The 20,648-nt window shown below is 35.7% G+C and overlaps 1 protein-coding gene across 1 annotated transcript; it reads right to left on the bottom strand.

The window, feature by feature from the left end:
- Window positions 1-4,431: 4,431 nt before the first annotated feature.
- LOC102590606 (valine--tRNA ligase, mitochondrial 1) lies at window positions 4,432-19,925 on the bottom strand. Its single transcript, XM_006361742.2, has 22 exons — window positions 19,753-19,925; window positions 19,616-19,666; window positions 19,475-19,543; window positions 19,200-19,259; window positions 18,776-18,945; window positions 18,601-18,673; window positions 17,419-17,484; window positions 17,254-17,337; window positions 17,030-17,107; window positions 16,655-16,738; window positions 16,471-16,550; window positions 16,282-16,339; window positions 15,899-16,201; window positions 15,632-15,802; window positions 11,250-11,449; window positions 10,015-10,420; window positions 9,287-9,538; window positions 8,698-9,198; window positions 8,056-8,162; window positions 7,037-7,136; window positions 5,948-6,096; window positions 4,432-4,862 (listed from the first exon to the last, which is right to left on the bottom strand). Exons 1-22 carry the CDS (start codon window positions 19,753-19,755, stop codon window positions 4,697-4,699), a joined length of 3,231 nt encoding a protein of 1,076 aa, XP_006361804.1. The 5' UTR covers window positions 19,756-19,925; the 3' UTR covers window positions 4,432-4,696.
- Between the last annotated feature and the right edge of the window lie 723 nt (window positions 19,926-20,648).

Genomic DNA, 20,648 nt, shown 5'->3' with positions numbered 1-20,648 from the left:
ATTTTACTCATAACTTAATTTTAATCTGAAATTTCTAATTATAAATAAAGAAATTTTATTCGCCCTACGATTTCAATAAAGGATGCCCTTTAAAGGTGCTTAAATTTTTCTTTGACTAAATTATGTTTTTGTAATTAAATAATTTTTAAGAAAAAGGTTGATGGCTTTTCAAAAATGTAGAAGAATTGGGAAACACAATACAAGAAGCACGTTATCCCATGGCAAAACATTTCCATTTCTTTGGGACTAAGCACACATGGTCTTGTCTATCTATAACCTGTGGCATCCAATGCTAATACTCTCTGTGCTCCCTCGTTTTAATTTATTTATCTAATTTTAATTTAACATGAAATTTTATTTGATTTTAATTTGACATGAAGATTAAATAAATAATTAAAGAAGATTTTTGCATTTTGTGATATTAAATTAATAATATATAAAATGTATCATAATATCTTTTAATCTTGTGGCATAAATATATCATGTAGATTGTAGAAGGTTATAATTAACGTGTTGTCAACAAAAAAAATAGGACAAACAAATTGAAACAAAAGGAATTGAGTACAACTTATTATTTTCTTTTAACATAATAATTAAAAAAAGAAAGGATAATTAAGTTATAGGAGCCTTATAAAGAAAAACAATTAAAAAAAATAAATAAAGACCTTAGTTTATAAGAGTCAAATATATCCCTTAACTATTGATTGATAAATTTTATCCTAAAATAAAATTGTCCATAGCTTTATGTTTTTGGCTCAAATATATTCTTCAACTAGTAAAATAGTTCAAAAATGTCTCTCTAACTAATAATTTCTCCTAAACAAAAATAATGATCCAATTTTATCGAATTATTCAAAATATGATATTTTTACTCATTGAGTTCACAATAATATTCGTTACAATCTAAATACTACTCGCGTAGTTCATGATTTGATTTTCTAGTTTAGCTGATAGCTCTTGGTGATTAATAAAAAAAAATTAATTCTCAAACAACACTAACAACATAGAGTAGGGTCTGAAGAGGATAGAGTGTACCAGGGACGCACCTACATGGATTTTAAGGGTTCATCCAAACCCCCTCGGTAAAAAAATACACTGTATATATAAGAAAAATTTTATGTATTTATGTAGATATATTAATGTTGAACCTCCTCATGAACATGAAGTAAGTTGTAGCATAGTGGTAGATTTCCTTTTATGTTAACACTAGCATACAAGGTTCAAGCCCTTGAAAGGTCTCCTGTAACGGAACTAACTTTTTGTATGTACCTATATACTACTATTTCTTTGGAATTGTGTTTTACTGGCTTATTTACACGTTTATACTTTTATTTTTCGAACCCCTGAATGAAAATCCTGGATCCATTGTGTTTTATTGGCTTATTTACATATTTATTCTTTTATTTTTCAAATCTCCTAAATGAAAATTCTAAATCCGTCATTGGAGTGTACATAGATCTTACCATTATCCTGTGGAGGTAGAAAGAAACAAAAAGAACTAAATTATTACTTCAAATAATAAAGTTATATTTCTTCTTATTAATTACTCCAAAAAAATAATAAAATGAGATCTGATTTATAAGATAAGAAGATATTCTTGCATGGCTAACTTGGTCTGGAGCTGTCGGTATGTTTATAATTAAGTGCTAAAGTTTGGTCCACATATCATCAGATTTTTTTATGCATATTGTATAGAGGATAATTAGATCCTCTTTCTTTCTAATTGATTTAAAGATTAGGTGTTAAAAGATTCTTGGTTATGACATGAATATTTTTTTAAAATAGTATAATTGTTTAGGTGATTTTTTTTTTATATACTTTACTTCTGTATGGGGTAAAAACTAGTTTGGATACTTGAGCAAATTAAAGAAGCGATACGTGACAAGAAGAATAGGTCAGACATGACTCAACATGGTTAATGTCGGATGATACCCCTAAAATAATATTAAGAATATTTTATACTGATAGTGTATATAATATAAATTCGCATAAAGCAATTTTTTTCAAGATATTTATTACGGATAAATTCATAAAAATATATCTTATTTTCTAAAAATGAATAGTTTTCTCAAAAAGTGTACTCAAGCTAAAAAAATATCATTATTGTAAATATTCTTGTATCGTTGGTGTATATAAATTCACAATACTACTAATAATGGATAAAGTTGGACATATTTTTTTCTACTAGAAACTAGACATATGTAAGACACTTTGTCACATCAAATCAAAAACTCTATTCCCATCCCCACCCAGCAAGAAAATATAGTCCATCATTACGAGTGATAGCGAAATTGGAAGGTAAGTCAATTCTTTTAGGATAGATCATTTGCACCATCACCGTCTTCAAATAAAGTATTTTCTACGGTAGCACCATGAATGGCGCATAGCAAAGCAGCGCCCAATACACCGGCAACTCCCATCATATGAAAGGGGTTCAAGGTCCAATTATGAAACCCTTGAAAAAATAGGATGAATCGAAATATAGCTGCTACACCAAAACTAGGTGCAAAGAACCAACCAGACTGACCTAGTGGATAAATCAGAAATACAGAAACAAAAACAGCAATTGGACCAGAGAATGCGATTGCATTATAAGGTCTCAATTGAACAGATCGAGCAAGCTCGAATTGACGTAACATGAAACCTATTAGGCCAAAAGCTCCATGGAGAGCAACAAAAGTCCACAGACCCCCCAATTGACACCAACGAGTAAAATCTCCTTGTGCTTCAGGACCCCATAGTAACAACAACGAATGTGCTAAACTATTAGCAGGAGTAGAAACCGCGGCAGTTAAGAAATTGCAGCCTTCCAAATAAGAACTGGCCAATCCATGGGTATACCATGAAGTTACAAAGGTTGTACCTGTGAACCAACCCCCTACAGCGAAATAGGCACAAGGAAAGAGCAATAGACCGGACCAGCCTACAAAAACGAAACGGTCCCTCCGTAACCAGTCATCCATAATATCAAATAAATCATTTTCGTCTTTGGTAAACTTACCAATGGCTATAGTCATAGTGATCCTCCTATTCAACTACTTCGACCATTTCCGAGCACCTCATATCTTTTTCGGGGCGTCCCAAGATCCGATCATTTTTGTCTGATTTCTCTTGCACTGCCCTTCCCAATGGGTTTCGAAGATAAAAATCCTTTATTGATTAGCCCATAAACTGACCTAGGTAAATCCATGAACTCCATTGGATTATTCCTTCTGACTAAGCATATGAACCATGAATTGTCTTAATAAGATAATTCAATCAATCCCTTGTTTTGAAAGAACTCTTCAAGGACCAAACGGTCCCTTTCCTTCATACTTCATATAAATAAATCGAAAACCCCAGAGTATATCTTTCCACGGATCGAAGGAAAAAAGACAGTTCGATCGAATATTTATTTTTAGATTCTTTTATCTGTTAGAAAAAGAGATAATCTACTATTTTTCCTTTTAGAAAATCTAAAATTCAATAAATAAATAAATAGGAGACTGGAAATGAAAGTCTCTTTCTCGGATCTATTCTTCATCACACTGGTGGAACAAAACAAAAATACCGGATGCAACGATATTGAAATATTTGGTACATGAAGCCATGATCTGATAGATATACATCGAAATCAATCTACAATCTACTTAATATAATTAATATATAATATAGATGAAATTAATCTTTGATCTAGAATCAAAGAAAAATAATAAATGGCTCTTATGGTGTGCCTTGGAAGAAAGGTTTCTCTGTAGAGGAAAGGAATAACAAATTATTCCGATAATTTTTCCTATAGAAAATCTAGTAACAAGAAGATTTAATCGGAAATATCGACAAATTCTTGTGGAGTCCAAAACAAAAAAATGAAATAAAAAAAAATCAACTGCTCCAATTTCATCTCTATCGAATTTTAATATCAGAATAGCGGATATAGTCATGATTCAATAGGTCAGGTCCACTTACTTTTTCTTTTGTTGATTTCTAACCTTTCGAATAGATTTGGTTGGTATAATGGAAAATAGAAATATTCGGTGATTCAAGAAGTGACTTTTCATTATTCCTAAATTCATACTAATGAAAATTGACTAAACAAGTGTTCAACTTTATAACTAAGCTACCACAGCCGTAAGCACTCCGCTCGTTCGTAAGCCCCTTTAGAGATAGGGGCAAGCCAGGAGCTTACTTCAAGTATTTATGACTCTGGTGCCACCACGTGACAGGCGAATGAGCCATCGTAATAGCAAATGGCCTACTTACAACATATCAATGCATCAGAAATCAGTTATCCAAGAAGGCTCTACTACGAAAGGGCAAATATCACATATCTACTGTACCTACTTGACAAAAGGGAACGAACTTCGTTTCATTCCCGAATTTATTAATTGAATTCAGTCAGCCTCACGACATAATCAAGTGTATACAGTTGGAAAAAAAACATTATACTGGCAATTTTTATGTGGTCTAGGGCAAAATATTAGCGAATTGAGGAGGCTAGTATTAAGCCTATTCATATCACAAATTACAGAAATCACCTTGTCATCTCAAAAGTTTCAAGAATGGTAAACTAATATTAAAAATGCAACATGGTACACTAATAACAGCAAAATTTAACATAAAACAGAATTATTATTTTTTTAAAACAAATTTCCCTGTAAAAGCTATAGGGGCAAAATGTGTTGAACAATCGAGGCACAACAACATGAAATTACTCCAATTATAGTGCCTCCATTTGACGTATGAGACGCTCGATATTTTCTTCGAATGATTCCAGTTCTTGCTTGAGGGCACCAAGTTTCAGTGTATTTTCTTCATGGACATTAGCACGAACTTTCTCTTTGTAGCCAGAGGTACTCATGGTTTTGGTTAAGGTTTCATATTGCCTGCAAAAGAAGAAAAAGTTGGTACAATGACAAATTGCACAGCTAGTAAACTTCACAATTTAAATTGACTCAAATTTCACGATATCTAACTTCAGCCCACTTTTGAACGAAAACAACTGAATGACAAGAAGTCAAATTGCATTTATGCACTATTCTTCAAATGGATGCACTAGCTGAACAAAGTTGAGTACAATTCATGATTTTGGACTATCACTACGTTAAATTGATGAATATCCGGATAAAAAGATAGTAATATCTAGTGAAAAATGTAAAGATAGATCTAGGACCTAACTCAACCCTAAAAACTAGCTTATGAGTGGAGGAGGATTGTCCTAGTCCATATAACGAGACCAATTGTCCATCATCCCTTTTCTGATATGGACTTCTTAACACCCCGCACGCTCAGACCTTGTTAACTGGAGCTTGGACAATACAATAGAAGGGACCAACATCGGTGAACAAAGAATTGGGATGGGCCTGACTCTGAAACCATGTAAAGATGGATCGTGGGCTTAACTCAACCCCAAAAGCTAGCTTATGAGGGGGTGATTGTTCAAGTCCATATAACAAGACCAATTGCCTATCCCTTTTCCGATGTGGGACTTCTTAACAAAAATAAAAACAAGACTGATCTTTTACACATTTTCCTAATTCACCCAACATCTTTCTCAACATAACTCAATGACTCCACGGCTTACCTGATTGGAACTTTCCTCGAGTTTCAGTAATTCATAAAACTAAAGACAATCACCAATTTCCTGTTTTTGTAAGTTGAAATGACTTATATACTGATTCATCCATGTTGCTCAATCTCTCCAAAAATGTTGTCGCACCCTATCAAATCCTCCAAAAATGTATTACTCTTGGAGGATCCGACATGCATCCATCAACATATTTGAAGAGTTCGAACAACATAGGATTCAACATAGCTTTTACTTCTCTTCTATACAAAAAGCTAATTTTATTTCATTCCCTGACAAGAAAAAGAGATAGTCTAGCTCCAAGGAAAGCAATTGAAAGGCACTTATTCATCTAGCCAGAAAATAATTTTGTAGTAATAGTCCAGTCTTCGAAATTTCACTTACTTCCTCATCTCCTCTCTCTTCTTTTTGAGCCTTTCAACTTCAGCCTCAGGGTTAACGATAGTCCCCTTATCCTCCAGAAAAACTGTGATAGATTCATCCACCACTTCTGTCAGCCATTGAGTTGGAGCTGCATCAGTGTCAGTTGAGACCTGATGAAGATTAATGCAAGAAATATAGATTCAGCTAAATGAGGAAAAATAATAAAAAATAACATGCATATTCCAAACTTCCCACCTAATAGCCACTGAAAAGTCGAGCTCATACATACTACATCGGTTAATGTAAATGCACTAATCTTTGCCGGTCCTCTTTTAGTGCTATCAACATTTCATCCATCCACAGAATTAATGTTCAAACCCCAATTTGCCTCACCAACCATTGTATTCCCCGATAAAACATTGTACTAAACCGATGAACATAGGCATGAACTATGATATTTGTCAACAAATATGACTTATCTAATTCCACTTTTCCCTCAAAAGACAAAGGTTTCAATTGATCGTGTCCTCGACTAAGAACATGTTGGGGCAAGGTTGTTGTTGATCATGACTTAATGACTGGCCATTAAGGATGCTTTTAAGGATGTTTGAAGACTAGCTTCATATCATGTGGAAGAGGAAAGGTAACAACTAAATAGGGATGTTGAAGATTCTCTACTTTTAGGGAAGATGAGGATGAATAACATGTTTTTGATGCAATTGGAAACTAAGTTGCACTGACTCTTCACTTTCGATGCCACACCCGTGTCGGATTTCCAAAAATACACTACTTTTGGAGAATCCAACATGCACCAATTGACATTTTTTAAAGAGTCTGAGCAACAGAGATTGGAAAACAATAAAACTATTTCTTTAAAGTGTTGTTGTGCAACACACATCAAAACAGCATACATTGGTTGGACAATGTTTCTAGCTAATACTCACATTCAATTGAAATACAAGTATAAGCCATTTTTCTCAAAACAGTTTATAAATAAGCAACATTAGTAAACTAATTTGTTTTCTTATTTCACGACTGAGAAGACAACACAAGGAAGGCATGAAAAAGCCTTGAATCAAAGAGAACCAAACCAGACATAGAAAGAGATACCTTCAAAGATGACAGTGTAGTTAAAGTAGAAATCTCAAGTTCGCGGCTTTTTATGATCTCCACAATATCATTTGTCCGGCAAAGCACAAACGCTTCTCGCCTGCGGACAGCAAGATCACCACCATTAGTTTGGAAAGTTAAATGTCCTAATTGGATTTATGAAAAAGTTTTTTTCCTTCTCAAACCAAACTAGACTATCAAGTCATATAAAGAAAGCCTAACATGTAAGTCTCTCTTGCAATCATTAATATATATCAAGGGTGCATCACTGAATGAATGACTCACAAACACATAGTCAAACAGATAACAGCACACTGGTATCCTTCATCCAGGTGTAATACATCATATATATCTAGTGGAATTTAGCATAGGTCCTCCAAACGAAATTACAACTGAACAGAAAAATACCAATAGCAGCAGTATGAAAGCTGACGAAGTGAATTACAATCTTCTAAATATGGATAAGAAAGAGTGATACTTCAAACAGCTTAGATGAGAGGTTGCATTAGGAATGAAGACATCAACTAATTCATAGATTGTCGATTATTTCATGAAAAGGTGAATGGTTGAACCTTCTTTATTTGCATTGTACTCCCACCTCATTTGTGACTGCTTAAAGTGCTTCCACTTTTGAGAACGGATTTGCATTTCCACCACTTCCAAGATAAATTCAACCTTTTCACATCTCTAATAGTCAAAAAGCCATATTGAACGACGACATATTCAATACCCATTAAACACGAAATGGAATTAACATGCTCTTTATCCACCCTATTACTTTTTTTTTCATTCAAAAATAATTCCTATGGTACTTCAACCATTCTTATGAGGACAGGTTGCACATGTTCACAAAATTTTGGCTTAATGCTCAACAGACAATAAATATTGAATGGCATTTATAGCATAGACTTCACATACAAAGAGATTCCTGAAGAAAACCAGAAATACCATTTGAAATGCTTTTTATATATGGAAATTATAAGTGATCCAGGAGACACAGGATACACCCAAATGTTTACCTTGCAAATCTCTCCTTTGGAGGCAACAATGCCCTCTTCGACCTCAGTCCTTTAACAATGGATGACACCTTTTCCATCTCAGCTTCCACATTATCATTATTCCAGCTCTGAAAAATTGAACAGACGTAAAGCAGCATGGTCATTAGACAATATAAGAATCAAGTAGCAGCTGGCATGGAGCATTATATTAAGTCTTGTTTTCTACAACTAGACTCGTCTTGATAAGCTCACACTATATTAAGTCCTGTTTTCTACTACTAGACTCGTGTTGATAAGCTGCTTGTTTCAGATCCTCAAGCAAGTTAACATATTTCAAATACGAATTCTTGCAAAATGAATTGTCTACATGGTTTTCTTTTCACAGATACTTGATGAGAAGTTTAACAACATACATGCATGACTCTAAATTGGTTTTCCAGAAATAGATCATATACCTAAGTTTAGAGTAACCAAGACTCTATCATCATGCAAAACCAACAGCAAGAAGAAGAGGAAAAGAAGGAAAAGAAACTACACTTCAGTCCGAGTCAACTGAAAAGAAAAAGTTCACATCAAAACTTACTTAACAGTTAACAGCCACCAACAAAGGTAATATGTCTATTTGCTAGTTCTACACCTTTAAAATTTGTGATTAGATCATACCTCTACATATGAAGGATAATCACTTATCACTATAGATTCTTTCTTTATAGAATCCCCGCTAGCAGGAAGGCGCTGCCATAATTCTTCGGTGACAAAAGGCATAAATGGATGGAGTAATCTCAATCCGTTATCTAAGCAAAGCCACAAGGTGTCCTGAGCAGATCTTCTTGCAGATACAAATTCTGGATTATCACCGGTGAAGTATGGCTTGATTACTTCTATAAATACATCACACAACTGAAACTGCCAAAAAGAATATACTGCTGTTGCTGCATCGGAGAAATCATAAGATTCCAGGGATGAGACAGTTCTTGCTATGGCCTTGTTAAGTGCTGAGAGTATCCACTGGCAGCCAAAAGGCATTTCACGAGGAACTATCTTTGTTGGAGGGGTGTAATCTTCACCCAATTTACTCATGGCAAACCTAATGGCATTCCACAGTTTGTTACACCATTGACGATACCCAACAACTCTCTGAATATCAAGATTGATCTTATCGGACTGGAAGTACAAATTAAGAAAGTTAACAATACCCAAAGAACGTCAAAAGAAACAGCTTATTAAATCTTAAGACACAAATGTGACAAACCTGAGCAGTGTATGAGACAAGGGCAAATCGAAGAGCATCTGCACCACATTCAGGAATACCATCAGGAAAGTCCTTTGCCTGTCCCTCTTTTGCCTTCTCAAATTCTTTTGCATCTAGGTTACCCTCCTTTAATCTTTTATGAAGACCATCAAGTGTGATTCCATTAATCACTTCAAGAGGATCAACAACATTTCCCAACGACTTCGACATCTTACGCCCATGAGCATCGCGGATCATTGGATGCAAATAAACCTGCAAATCATTATAAAATGAATAAATTTGTTGTGATGACAGCAGAAACGTCAAGTTATATAACTACTTTGTGTAGATAAAAAATGAACTACTAAATATAACTTTCATAACCAATATCTCTACTTAATCTTCAATGTCAAGGACTGAGACCAACAACAACAAACCCAGTGTAATCCCACAAGTGGAGTCTGAGGAGGATAAGATGTACGCAGCCTTACCCCTACCTTTATGGGGTAGAGAGGCTGTTTTGATTTGACCCTCGGTAACCCTCCTCCTTTATCCGGGCTTGGGACCAGCAATGTGAGCAAGCTCACAGAGTCAATTTTAAGGAGTGGAAAAACCATAAATCATGGAGCCAGAACTATCTCGATGAACATGATCCTAAAAATAGATTCAAAGAATCAAACTCCAGTTATAGCATAAAGCTCAATAAGAAAAAATGGTTTTTCATATGAGGGAGGATTAGGTTTGCTAACCTTTGAAAATGGTAGATCACCTCCCAGCTTTATTCCCAACATTACCATACGTGCAACCCAGAAGAAGAGAATATCATGTCCGGTTTCAAGAACTGAAGTTGGATAAAATGTTTTAAAATCTGCAGTATTATCTGGCCACCCCAATACAGATAATGGGAAAAGACCAGCCGAAAACCAGGTATCCAGCACATCTGGATCTTGAGAGATCTCAACAATCTTCTTCCCCAAAAATTTCCTAGAAGCCAAATCTCGAGCTTCTTCTTCATTTCTAGCAACAATCCAGTGATCGTCAGACACACCAAATTCCTTCTGCTTATCATCACTCAGTGTGACATACCAAGCAGGAATACGATGACCCCACCAAAGTTGCCTTGAGATGCACCAATCACGAATATTCTCAAGCCATCTGCATGTTCACCACATAAGTCTTCATGATATAGAGGACAAAAGATTTTGAAGCAGATGATGCATCAAGAAATGAGAAAATGGCACAAAATATCATGTATAAAGTTCATTTTATGAAAGTATCCTGTATTTAGTGTATCATTGAATCCATAACAAAAATCACAACCAAGTTTTTTGCATGTATGCATCGATGTCTGATGCAGTGTAGTCAAAGGCGCGCTTTAAGCACGCTTAAGCCCTGAAGCGAGGCTCAAAACGTGTTGTGCGCTTCACCTCACTTTATGTGCGCTTCAGCGTCGTCATCAAGGTTCTAAGGCAAACTTTTCCTTGCCAATGAACCTCTTCTGAAGAAGTGACACTAAACAATTGATATTTTACTTTATCATAAAAACAATTCAATTTCTTTGGTCATATAGTTGTCATTCATGTTTATAATTATTAGCCTTGGACTAAACATATATATTCATATATTTTTCTCCCTTTGCGCCTTTTTTCATTAAAGCCCACGCTTTATTTGCGCTTTGCACTGAAAGCCCCAACAGACCTTAGAGCTCTTTTGCGCTTTTCGCCTTTGTAACACTCGTCTGATGAGATACTGACACAAAAGTAAATGATAGAATATCCATTGCCGCAATGAAAAAAAGACTATATCAAATAGAAGAACCTAAAACACAGTCATTAGACCCATCAAAATACACCAGTGTACATATGTATAGGGTCGTGGAGACTAAATAGCACAAATTGACATCTCATTTGAACCCTAGCATTTATTCAACATAATAAACATAATCAAAGCTTTTTTTTGGGGGGGGAGGGAGATCCAAAATTACCTTTTCCATTCAGCAGCATATTGCTTTGGGATAATCTCCAGTTTCTGATTATCCTCATCCACAACAGCATCCAAAGCCTGCTTGGCCATAATTTTGCAGTTGACAAACCATTGAGGCTTTATAAGAGGCTCCACTACATCATTGCTTCTTGAACAAACTCCAAGGCGCATCTCATTATTCTTAGCACCCCTGTAGAGACCCTGTAACACATAAATCAAAGACAATGCATCTTAGCCACAGACAACTCAAATCATCCCAGGTCACTATTTTCGACTGATTCAAGTACGTCATAAAATCCTTAAGCCCAATTTTATGTAGCACAGTTTCTTCTAGGGGGTATCCTGAAATCTAACCCATGCTTTCATAGGTCATAACTTAAGCACGATTCAAAAGTCTCAAGAACTCAGAGAACTAAAAGTGAGACAATTTTATATATCGAAAAGAAAAGGTTGGAACAGTATGTGCTTTCACCCAATTCCAAGTAATTAAAATACTCAAAATCCATTGTAATTTATGTTATGGAGTTCTACTAGGTTAGAAAAATAACACAAACAGAAAAGGCCTGGGCTCTCGTTGAAACTGAAGTTCAAAAATGGAAGATCACTACCAAGGCTTCTGGAAATCAATTAATAGATCCTCTGCTACTGTGGCCCTGGCACAAAACTTGTTTCCATTAATAAGCTGCGCATGCAGCTGATGCCATTCGAAAGTGGCTCAGCCCAACATTCATTCACAAACCCTGTAGTAAAATAAGACTGCTCAACCATGAAAACTAATTGGCTTGTAAGGCATTTATCCATTGTACCGTTGGCTCTATCTATTCACTGAATTTATTTTATTGCAATTTATATTTGGGAAAAGGGATGGATTTACCCCCGAACTTTAATAAATGGTACGTATATGCCCTCCGTTATACTTTGCGTCCACATAAGCCCCTGCCGTCCAATTATAGGTACACATATACCCCTCTCACTAACGGACCCCTAATTTCTTACACGTGTCTTAATCCTATTGAACTACCCGTTTGACCCTTTTTTTTAACCCATAACCCAATACCCACCCAATTTCCTCTAAAAGGAATCCTAATTAAAACACCCAAATTAACACACCAAAATCCGTCCCTTTATTAAATTTTTCTACCAAAATTAAATCCCCACCCAAATACATGATACCCAGATCCAAAAATATAACCCAAATTGCTCAATGGGTAGCGTTGAATCCACATGTGCTTCTCTCTCGCACCGCATCAGAAATGAAATCAAGGAATAATCATTGCTTCAACTCTTTTTCGAGCTCTGAAGAATCTGTCATCGTCAACAACTTGCCACTACTTACTTTACTACTCGTCCCTCCAGCTATTCCTCTTCATCTTCGCAATCGATTTTGTCAGAGATTATCGCCAACGAAATCCCATCATCTGCCTCCTCCAACTTCTAGGGAGAAGGGACGGATTTACCCCCGAACTTTAATAAATGGTACGTATATGCCCTCCGTTATACTTTGCGTCCACATAAGCCCCTGCCGTCCAATTATAGATACACATATATCCCTCTCACTAACGGACCCCTAATTTCTTACACGTGTCTTAATCCTATTGAACTACCCGTTTGACCCTTTTTTTTAACCCATAACCCAATACCCACCCAATTTCCTCTAAAAGGAATCCTAATTAAAACACCCAAATTAACACACCAAAATCCGTCCCTTTTCCCTAGTCGGAGGTCCCCTGCATATCTCACACACCAAAACCCCAGTCATCGCCCGTATCCAACTATCCGCCGCGATTCCAGTTTGTCTGAATTCAAAGGTTATTATAGATTTGACAACATTCCAAAATTTGCATTTTGAGTTAATACTCTCGAATTGCTATTGGTAATTTAAACTTTTCCATCCTAAAATCTTATTGATAAACTTTCAGGCACTGTTTTGTTTTCTGATAAAGCAAAATTCAATCTTTAGCAGATGACAAATTTTTATTCGGCAACTACATTTTCCTCTTGCACATCAGTTTATAAAATCCTGTTGATCTTGAAAGTTTGTTGTTATGCTTCAACTTTCTGGCCATCCAAGGATAAGAAAAAAAATTGTCCAAAAGGGAAGTTTGATCACTAGGTGTCAGTGCTATCAACTGAACTGCTCTTATTGGTTCAAGTAAATATTTGTCAATCTGAAAAAAGCAGACAGGATGAGGAAAATGGAACTCGTTCAACAGTCAAACGCCAACACAAATTTTCAGCCGTATGCAGTTTCAGTGACTCCAAATGACGAAAGTGTGCCTGGCAGATTTTTGAAAAGAATGTGATGTAGAGAATGTTGGTTCTGTTCTTAGTAACGATGGTGATGATGAAGACGAGGAAAACTACTTGAAAACAAAGTACCTCTCATTGAGTCATTTCAATGGTTCCTCTGTTTCTTATACTTGAAAATAGAGTACCTCTCAATCTCCCCATGATTTCAGATGATATCATAATACAAACATAAATTACCTGATAAGGCCATATAAGGAAAACAAATATAAGACTGGGGGTTGTTATTCGAGACTCATAAGGACTGGATTAATGAGGAAGAGCACTGTTAATTTGGGTGTTTTAATTAGGATTCCTTTTAGAGGAAATTAGGTGGGTATTGGGTTATGGGGCGGATAGTTGGGTTATGGGTTAAAAAAAGGGTCAAACCGGTAGTTCAATAGGATTAAGACACGTGTAAGAAATTAGGGGTCCGTTAGTGAGAGGGATATATGTGTATCTATAATTGGACGGCAGGGGCTTATGTGGATGCAAAGTATAACGGAGGGCATATACGTACAATTTATTAAAGTTCAGGGGTAAATCCGTTCCTTTTCCCTTTATATTTTAAATAGGTCCTGTGATCATTAAAAATGTAGTTTATTAGCATTATTTGCAACAAAATTTGTATTTAGTTCATGGATTTGACAACTTGAAATTTGTAAAAATTGTGTAGGATAATTTTACTGTGTCTGAGCGTGTAAAACCTCTTGGATGTACCAAAATAGAAAATAACATGTACATCAGGACAGAGATTGTGATTCCCTATTACAACCACCACACTCAAAACTAGGGAGAAGTACAACAAGAACCTAACGATAACATAGCTGGATCAACAAGTTTACATTTGATATACGCATTAAGGTCCTTCCAATCAATAATATTGAAAATATATGAAAAGCCTATATTTCAATGTACTTTTATTGTAATCATATGGAACATCTCTAACATACCAAACAGAATATTGGCTTGCGTCGTACTTTCATATAGCATATATGTTTTTCATTAGGTACATACTGATACAGGTTTTTGGTTAGGTACATAACTAATCTCTCTGTTATAGCAAATTGGAAATTCCATATGAAGTATACTTATATATTAGGCTTCCATTACCTCTGGAGCATAATGCTACAGAATGGTCATAAACACAATGCCCAATAGCATGTTTTAAGCATAGGCAACACATGTACAAGACAAATCTTACATTGCCAAAATGCTTTTTTCATTTGTGTTGATACATGCTGTAGAGCAGGAGATAGAAGAGTGGAGAGGGATAGCTAGGGGGGTGAAAGAAGGTAGGGGTGATATTGTGGTGAATCAGAGGAAAGGTCAGGTGGGTGAAATGGACAGAGGCAAAGGGGTAAAGGGATGGGGAAAGCAGAAGATTGTGGTTCATAGAAGTTGAAGATATTGTCGTGGAATATGAGGGAAACGAATGACTTGAACAAAAGAGCTTTCATCAACCCATCAATAAGATGACAGGTGTATTTTGTAGAGAATCGTCTATTAATGTAGTCTCTACTTTATTTTTATTTTTTTGATGATGGTGAGGGCATGCTTGCACGCACCTCAACTATTCCATTACCTCCCACCAGCACAGGTGCAGGGTAACTCTACAAACAACGTTTAAGCAGATGAGAAGAAAACAACTAGTATTTTAACCTAAAACCTTATGGTCTCCCCACTTCATCTACATGTAGTTCTACTTTTTATATACCTCTTATAGCTTTTTTCAAAGAATAATAAAAGTATTTACCATATCAAAAAAATACCTTACAATTTGCAAGATATGGAATGTTGGTTTCAAATGGAGAGGGACTATGTAAAGGAGGACCAAACATTTATGAATATTATGTGTATGAAGTCCTTCCTACATATACTCATATTGGACAGAAATGGGTATATACATGGATATCTCAGAAGCAAGTGGGTCCATCACATCCATGGATCCTCTTTTTTCCTTTGATGAAGACACATTCATGGATCTTTTATATGTGAGACAACACAAATTAGAACAAATTTGTATATCAATACATGCATGCAGTCCATTAACATTTTATTTCCAGCTAAAACAGTACAGAAAAGTTATGAAGATACCTTTTCTTTTAAAGCTTCTGTCACAGCGACACGAGCTTTGAAACGAGGCATTCCTTCAAAGTCTGGACCAGCATTGCTATTTATATTCCCATCATCAGTAAAAATACTTATGAATTCTAGTTTGTGACGCTGTCCAACCTCAAAATCATTTGGATCATGGGCTGGAGTTATCTGCCAGGATATTCAAAGAATGGTCCATAAGCAATGATGAGTACTGGAGATGTGGCAATTATTTCACCACATTCAGAACATAATGATATAGAATACCTTAACAGCACCAGTCCCAAAGTTCATATCTACAAGTATATCATCACAAACTATTGGAAGCTTTCTTCCATTGAATGGATGAATAGCAAATTTCCCGTGAAGGTGACTGTATCTTTTGTCTTCAGGATGTATAGCAATTGCAGTATCACCAAGCATAGTTTCAATTCTGGTGGTCGCCACAACAATTTCACCAAGATCGCCTTCTAAGGGGTAAGCAAATGAGGTCAGCAACCCGAACTCCACAGGCTCTTCATATCCAGGAACATTCAGAAGTGTCCTCTCTTTGATGTCTGTATATTCAACCTACGAACAGCAAGCAACTTTCAACGGTGAATAAGGATATATTTGCTACAACATCTAAGACTTGATTCAGCATGACTCACCTCAATATCAGAGATTGCAGTACGCAAGACACAATCCCAATGCACCATACGTGGAGCCCTTGATAGATGATAACAAAAGTTAAATATAGAGCCAAAACTATTTCAAGAAACCTGCGCACTCAAGAATATGCTACACATGCACATAATGAGGAGATAAGGCAGACGAAAGAAAATAAAGGAGCTGCATACCGGTATATAAGACCTTCATTGGAAAGCCTAACAAATGCTTCAGTTACAGCCTTGGACCTTTTCTCATCCATGGTAAAGCACTGACTTCACAGAACATGTGTTAGAGCACAACAAATAAGAATTGTACAACTACTTCAGGATTTTCCCAACACTGGGAAGAAAAGGTTAAACTCACGATTCATACCTCACGAGACCAATCAAGTGACGCACCCAGGCGACGTAATTGCTGTAGTATAGTACCCCCATACTCATTCTTCCAATTCCAGACCTACAAAAACCTTAGCGAGTACAATTAACATTACAATTAACAAAATAAACCTACGTGTGCAAAGAATTGTTAAAATTAGCACTTGCTTTTCTTTATTTAACTCTTCCTAAGACACCTTGTTCCAGACTGAGAAAGAGGCAAAAAATTGGAAAGATCTTATTTGCTTGAAAACAACAATTGGAAGGATATTATGGCCATTGAAGTGATTTTTATGGGAATGAAAAACAAAATAATCATTAGCTTCAAAATAAGCACTAGACGTGAAATAAGGTGATAGCAGTATATACTCACCTCAGCAACAAAGTTCTCCCGACCAATATCATGTCTAGTCAAATTCCTTTCTCGCATGATCTTCTTCTCCACAACAACCTAGATTCACCATCCACCATGCACACTTAGAAAATAGTAGATAAACAGCATAAAAGACCATGTTATTATAGGTAAAGATAAACCGGATTAACTTAACACCCTAGAACAATGTTTGAAGTCGTGATTTGATATGTTTGAAACACAACCTGAGTTGCGATCCCAGCATGATCCATCCCGGGGACCCACAAGGTATTGTATCCAGACATTCTCCGCCAACGAATAATAGTATCCTGGACACAAAGGTAAAATATAAAATCTGTATAAGCGGAAGAACACTCAGAACTAGGCTCAGTGATTCTGAATTTTGATACCTCGATGGCAGCAGTGAGTGCATGTCCTATATGGAGAGCACCAGTCACATTTGGTGGGGGCAAGACCTGCATTTAGATGTAGAGGTTAGCAGCTCGGGAGAAAGAAGTCCAAGCTTAGACCAGGAACACAGTAACAAACAAGATTTTCATTTCAGCTTATTTTCCTTCCAAATTGTTAATGCAATTTACCAAGTGATTGTCCAAATGAAAAATACCAGTTAAGTTCTTCACTGTAGTACTCTGTATAGAGTTATTTTACTTTTGGCTTCACATGAGCATTCACTGTAAGTAAGTAAATCAGAGTGCCATTGATGACATGGAATTCCATCCAGGCAGACATTTGGTGGGCAATCCAGGGAGAAAGCAACTCCAGAAATTTTTGAGACAAAAAGTATTTTACACTTAATCTTATGTTCAAATGTATTCTTTGCTTTCTTTTTGGAACAAATTGGCTGTTATAAATGATTTTGACTACCATGTAAGATTTTATTAGCTCACTGCAGAATCGTCTAACTATAGCTTGTTTCCCCAACTGAAATCACCAGCCACTATTGTTTCTGGTCTTAATAAAATTTCACCTTGTCCAAAGAGGGTAAACGAATTTCCCTCTTAACTGGCATAATAGCACCATCCACTGTAAAATCCTAGAGAAATGAGCTATTGAAATTGACAAAGTGTCCGAGTACTCCAGGATAATGAACAACTGAGGAAGGGAGAAGAGAATAGGTTTCCAAACCCACATCATGACAACAAAACAGAAAATGAGAAGTTAAGATTAACAAAACTGTTCGAGAGTACTTGAGGAAAATGAGCGACTGAAACTTCTCTTCCTCATTAGCAACTACTAAATTGTTTAGGGTACTTTTGTGATCCATGAGAAAGAGGGTACAAAATAGGTTTCCAAACCCACCTCATGGAACCAAATCAAGTTAAGATAACAAATAAAAACGTCTAGCTGTACGAACATAAATTCAAACATTAACATCCCAGTAAGTAAAAATTATCAAATGCATGAGTACCAACATGTGCTTCTCCTTAAAATATTATCCTAAGAACTCAAACTACAAATAGTTGCATTTGTAGATGAACCAAGCTCCTTATAGATCCTATATGTCCTAGATATCATTCACACCATAATCATCAATTAGAACAACAGCACAAGAAGTCAGAAGATAAACTCACAATCACAAAAGGTGGTTTAGAGCTGTTTGGGTCTGCAACAAAGAAATTGGACTTTTCCCACCACGCATACCACCTAGTCAGGTTAGCATAAAGAATCATAACAGTGTGCTAACAATAGAATCTTTTTTCTGAATTAGTAAATTGAAAAGTTAAGGTAAGCCAATTTCAAACTCACGATTTCTCTACAGCACTGGGATTAAAAGTTTTTGCCATTTCTCGGGAGAGTTTCTTCTTCTCCCCCAGACGTGTTTCTGGATCAACAAAATCCTCAGTGTTCTCCTCTCCACCATCCCTTTTTGAGCTCTTCTTCTTAGCAGTCTTTGACACAGCGGAGCTGGCTTGTGCCTTAATTAATACAGACGAACCAAGTCAGAGAAGCTTGGAAAAGCAGAAATCATATTAGAGTAACAAGAAATTTCATAATTTCATCATTGTCCAGACTTGCTGAACGTATTGGCAGTGGTACCGAGAGTTTGGCAATTCCTTTTCCTCAATCAGTCAGCATAACAGAGATAGCTAAGAGCCATTCTACCAAGCCATGCATTTATGAAGTACACAAGTATCAAACATAATTAGATAAATAAACAAAGTAGTTTTACCTGTTTTGCTGCTTCCGCTTTTTGTGCAGCCTTGAGTTTTTTCAACTCTTTCTCTCTAGCCTGCCAAACAATAAACACAAAGGGACCACTTAGATATTTTGAATCAATCAATTAACTGAGTCAATCATAAGTTAGAATTGAATATCACTAAGAATAATGATTGTAACAAGGAATTGATCGTTTAAACGCCAAAACATGGTATCGAATTGCAATGGTTCACTGTGAGGAATCATCCATCACAGCAGAATCCAAAAAAAAAAAAGTAGTCTTCAGACCTTTTCTTCTTTCTTCTTCTTCTTCTCCAGCTCTTCAGGTGTCAATTGCTTTCCTTCTGATGCTGCTGCCTATCAGATACTCAAAGTCAATCAAAAAAAAGCTCAATAAAGAAAAATCACAATGTGTATCACAATAACTACCTCCGGTTTGCAATTTTTCACTGTCTCGTGTGACTTACTCTCCGACTCAGCCTACAATCATTTCAATTCATTCATATAAACCACAGAAAGTTTGAATTATCAGAAATGAAATCAATAAGTATACGAAAAAATCTCACCATATTATCGGGTTTAGAAGAGAAAATACGACGTCGTAGATAAGAAAAGTTCGTCGGGAATTGCCGCCGCCGGCCGATATAGGTGGTGGACTGAGCTAGTGAATACTGGGAGGCTTTGACGAGTACCCTAAGGCAAGCCGTTATGAAGTTTAGATGAAGTTCCAAAAAAAATGTCTGCGAGAAAAAAAATGCGATTATATATATTCGGCCCAATATTTTGGGCTTAATAATGAGCCCAAATTGAGATTATTATGCAATTTTAAACAAATGAAACAAAATAAAATAGATATAAGATTGGGAAAATTACCTAAGTACACAATTTATTTTGCTATATTTTTAGAAAAAATTTCTATCATTCGAAAAAAATATGACAATCTCTACTTTCTCCTATTTTCGAATACATCACTTTATGCAATTATTGATCGGATACATTATTTTAGGCGATGTATTGAGACGTATACGATGTATTAATACGTTGAGTGATGTATCCAAAATCAAGACGTGATGTATAGGGACGTTGAGTGATGTATTCGAAACTAAGATGCGGTGTATTGGAACGTTTTGAGATGTATCTTTATTCCACCAAATTTAAAGGATTTTTTGTAATTTGAAAAGGAGTGGGGATAAAATGTAATTAGCTCTTAACACTATAAAATTTGTGTAAAATTTCCTATAAGATTATGTAAGTATTAGGGGTAAGACGGATTCAGAATTTAAATTTAATGGATTTAATTTTTAAGATTTTTAGCATGAAGTAATTGTAGTGTTGAAAGGATCATTCATCAAATCCTCTATTTCGGGGTTGTCTTTAATGTTTGTCCCAAAAATTATGGTCTTTAATTTTTACCAATATTGCTCATTTAGTAAAAATTATGGACTAAATTATTTTTTAACTA

This window comes from Solanum tuberosum, unplaced genomic scaffold, assembly GCF_000226075.1.
Source record: "Solanum tuberosum cultivar DM 1-3 516 R44 unplaced genomic scaffold, SolTub_3.0 scf00371, whole genome shotgun sequence".
Lineage (NCBI taxonomy): Eukaryota > Viridiplantae > Streptophyta > Magnoliopsida > Solanales > Solanaceae > Solanum > Solanum tuberosum.
The sequence above is the reverse complement of the archived record's forward strand: the minus strand, read 5'-3'. Positions and strand labels throughout refer to the sequence as shown.

Coding starts and splice junctions, on each gene's coding strand:
- LOC102590606 (XM_006361742.2), bottom strand. Junction 17,485..18,600: donor CTAAACCACCTTTTGTGATT/GTGAGTTTATCT, acceptor ATCTAAATGCAG/GTCTTGCCCCCACCAAATGT. Junction 16,739..17,029: donor GGGAGAACTTTGTTGCTGAG/GTGAGTATATAC, acceptor AGGTTTTTGTAG/GTCTGGAATTGGAAGAATGA.